Here is a 1,122-nt window from a genome sequence, read left to right on the forward strand (position 1 = left end):
AATATGGGGCCCCTGACAACCAGTCAGGCTCGCACTCCCCCGAGAGGCAACCACCCCAGGACGTGTGTAGCAAGGACTAGAGCAGGGGTGTGTGGAGAGGAGAGAGTCGGCAAAGAGGGCAGCAAAAAAATAGCCATGCTGCATGCTCTGGGGTCCCTCCAGGTGAGGTCTGGGTGCCGCAGCTCCCTATTTGCCCTTGGCACCGGGGGCCCCCAGTCCCTTTCTTCAGGGCCCCAAGGGGAAACTGGAGCCCAGGATTGTCAGCGTGGAATCAGGGGACCCCACTGGACTCTTACCAAAGATTTGATGGTGTTCTTCAGTAGACTGATTTTGACCGGCCTTGAGTCCAGGACTGCTGCTAGTTCTTGGGACGGGCTCTGAGGTGCAAGTAGAGAAGAGGAGGTGGAGGAGGAGTGGGGGAGAGGTAGAGAGAACGATCATTAGGGCTGGGGTGTGGTGGGCTGTCTCAGCTTGCAGAGAGGCACCCAGTCCCCGCTGTCGGAGGAGGTTGGAGGGCTGGCCTGCAGGGTCACTGCACCTCCGCCCAGAGCCTCTTACCTCCAGATCCTTGAGGTATGCAGATGACGTAGGGCCCTCTCCATCGATACCTGTTGCTGACTACAAGAGATGAGAGTGCACATGGAGATGTTCTGTCCTTCTGTGTCTAAGCCCTCTGACTTCCTTTTTTCCCCATCAACTGGCACAATTTTCTTTTCTGCCTATCTTGGACCCTTTGTCCCGTAACTCCTTTGTGCCAACTTCTCTCATGGTTCTTATCTCCCCACCATCCCACCCTGGGGCCCTTTCAGTGACTCCTGATGGCAAATGGCTGTTCTCTTTGTCCTGGCTTCCCCTTGAGACTGGGGATGAGGAAAATCAAACAGCAATGACCATATCCTGGTGTCCTGGGTGTTTACAGCAGGCTATATACTAGGGATTAACATAAAACAATAACAAATCTCATTTAAACCTCACAAATGGAAGTCAAACAATAATACCACCTATATTATATAGATTATTATATAGATGTGCAAAGAGAGGCCCAAAGAGCTCAAGCAACTTGACCTAAATTATATCCCTGGCAGATGGAGAGGCAGGATTCAAACCCAGAATTCTTTTTTT

The 1,122-nt window shown here is 51.9% G+C and overlaps 1 protein-coding gene across 1 annotated transcript in view; it reads right to left on the reverse strand.

Annotated features, from left to right (window-relative positions):
• Positions 1–1,122, reverse strand: part of LOC105514551 (putative golgin subfamily A member 8D) — an 11,414-nt gene that overhangs the window by 7,985 nt on the left and 2,307 nt on the right. Inside the window, exons 2-3 of the mRNA XM_011945971.1 lie at positions 559–618; positions 297–377 (exon numbers count right to left, since the gene is read on the reverse strand). Of these exons, the coding sequence (XP_011801361.1) occupies positions 297–377; positions 559–618 (141 nt within the window). The remainder of the gene's footprint in view (positions 1–296; positions 378–558; positions 619–1,122) is intronic.

This window comes from Colobus angolensis, unplaced genomic scaffold (assembly GCF_000951035.1).
Source record: "Colobus angolensis palliatus isolate OR3802 unplaced genomic scaffold, Cang.pa_1.0 Scaffold247, whole genome shotgun sequence".
In the NCBI taxonomy this organism is placed as follows: Eukaryota; Metazoa; Chordata; class Mammalia; order Primates; family Cercopithecidae; genus Colobus; species Colobus angolensis.